We start from the raw sequence: 1,461 nt of genomic DNA, 5'->3' as shown, positions 1-1,461 counted from the left end.
GGCTTGGGGGGCACAGCTGGATGCAGTGCAGTGTCCGGCTTGGGGGGCACAGCTGGATGCAGTGCGGTGTCCGGCTTGGGGGGCACAGCTGGGGCTGCCGGGTGCAGAGCGGTGCCCGGCTTGGGGGGCACCGCCGGCGGCGTCAGGGTCAGAGGAGCATCCGCTTTGGGATCCGGAGCTCTGGGGTCTTCAGCCGGGGCCCCCGGGCCGGGGGTGCTGGCGCTGGGCGAGGGCAGCCCCGGGCCGGCCCAGAGGGCGAGCAGCCGGCCGGCGCTCTCCGGGGACGGGGAGGGCGAGGGCACCGGGGTCCTGGGGCTGCTGGGCGACAGCTGCAGGAAATAGTCCCCCGGGCCGGAGCTGCTGGTGCTGATCCAAAGCGCATCCTGCCGGTGGAAGCTCCGCTCCTGACGCTTGCTCTTGGCGCTTTCGTCCGCCCGGGACCCCTCGCCCTCCCGGCGCGCCGTCACCCCGGAGAGGCCGGGGGTGGCCGGGCTGGAGCCGGGCTGGGGGGCTCCATCTTCCGCCCCCGCCTTGGCCTGCTCCTCCGGCGGCTGCACGGACTCGAGCTTGACCAGGGTCAGGGAGATCAGGTAGGTGGTTCTCCGCTGCAGACTGGCCCCTCTGCTCATGAGTGCCCGGGGGAGCGGACCGCGCCGGCCGCAGCGCCCCGCATCTGCGCCCGGCGCGCCTCCCCTTCGCGCCCACCGGGCCGGCTGCGGCGAGAGCCCCTAGCGGGGCGTCGAGTCCCTGGCCCGGCCGCTGCGCGCAGCCCGGGCAGCTGGGAGGCGGCGAGCGCAGGAAAGGCGCGCAAGTCCGGGCATCCCCCTCCGGCCGCCGCCACTGGAGGCCCGGCCCGCCGCGCAGCGCAGGGCGCAGGGCGCAGGGCTCAGGGCAGCCCCCGCTGAGCGGCGCCCAGGCAGCCTCGGAGCGGGGGGCTCCTGGCTCTGGCACAGCTCCGGGCCCCGTGGCGCACGGCCTCCCCCATGCGTCCTCTTCCTCCGGCAGGTGCCACCCGTCAGGAACCGGCCATGCCGGCGGCCAGGCTCCGAAGCCGGGACACCTCCCGCCCCAGCCCGCGGGGCTCGCTTTAGCGGGGCCAATTCCGCGTCCCCAGCTGCTTGGAGAAGGCGGCGGGGGCGGGCGCCGCGGGGGGGGGGGTCCGCAGAACCGCAGGGCGATCGGAGGGGGCCCCCGGGCGGAGCGGGGCAGCCGCCCCCTCGCTGGTCTACGGTCCGGAGACTCAAGTCCCCCCCCCTCCCCGCCGAGGGAGCCGCCAGCCGCCGATGGGGGCCCGGGGGAAGCGAATGAGCATCTGAGAGTTGGCACCTTGGAAAATCCAACAGCCAAGGCGTGAGGTTGCTGGCTGCATAGGCGCGGGGAAAACCTGGGCTGGATTCCCCGGCTCGGGAATCCCTGGCCCACTTCCCCGCCCGCCCAAAGGAGATGGGGGGGGGGGCGCCT

General features: G+C 75.6%; 1 protein-coding gene across 1 annotated transcript in view; it reads right to left on the bottom strand.

The window, feature by feature from the left end:
- The window catches only part of AGAP2 (ArfGAP with GTPase domain, ankyrin repeat and PH domain 2), a 32,098-nt gene extending 31,469 nt beyond the window's left edge, over positions 1-629 (bottom strand). Inside the window, exon 1 of the mRNA XM_026660728.1 lies at positions 31-629. Within this exon, the coding sequence (XP_026516513.1) occupies positions 31-629 (599 nt within the window). The remainder of the gene's footprint in view (positions 1-30) is intronic.
- Between the last annotated feature and the right edge of the window lie 832 nt (positions 630-1,461).

This window comes from Terrapene carolina, unplaced genomic scaffold (assembly GCF_002925995.2).
Source record: "Terrapene carolina triunguis isolate 2854851 unplaced genomic scaffold, T_m_triunguis-2.0 Scaffold836, whole genome shotgun sequence".
Classification (NCBI taxonomy): domain Eukaryota; kingdom Metazoa; phylum Chordata; order Testudines; family Emydidae; genus Terrapene; species Terrapene triunguis.
The sequence above is the reverse complement of the archived record's forward strand: the minus strand, read 5'-3'. Positions and strand labels throughout refer to the sequence as shown.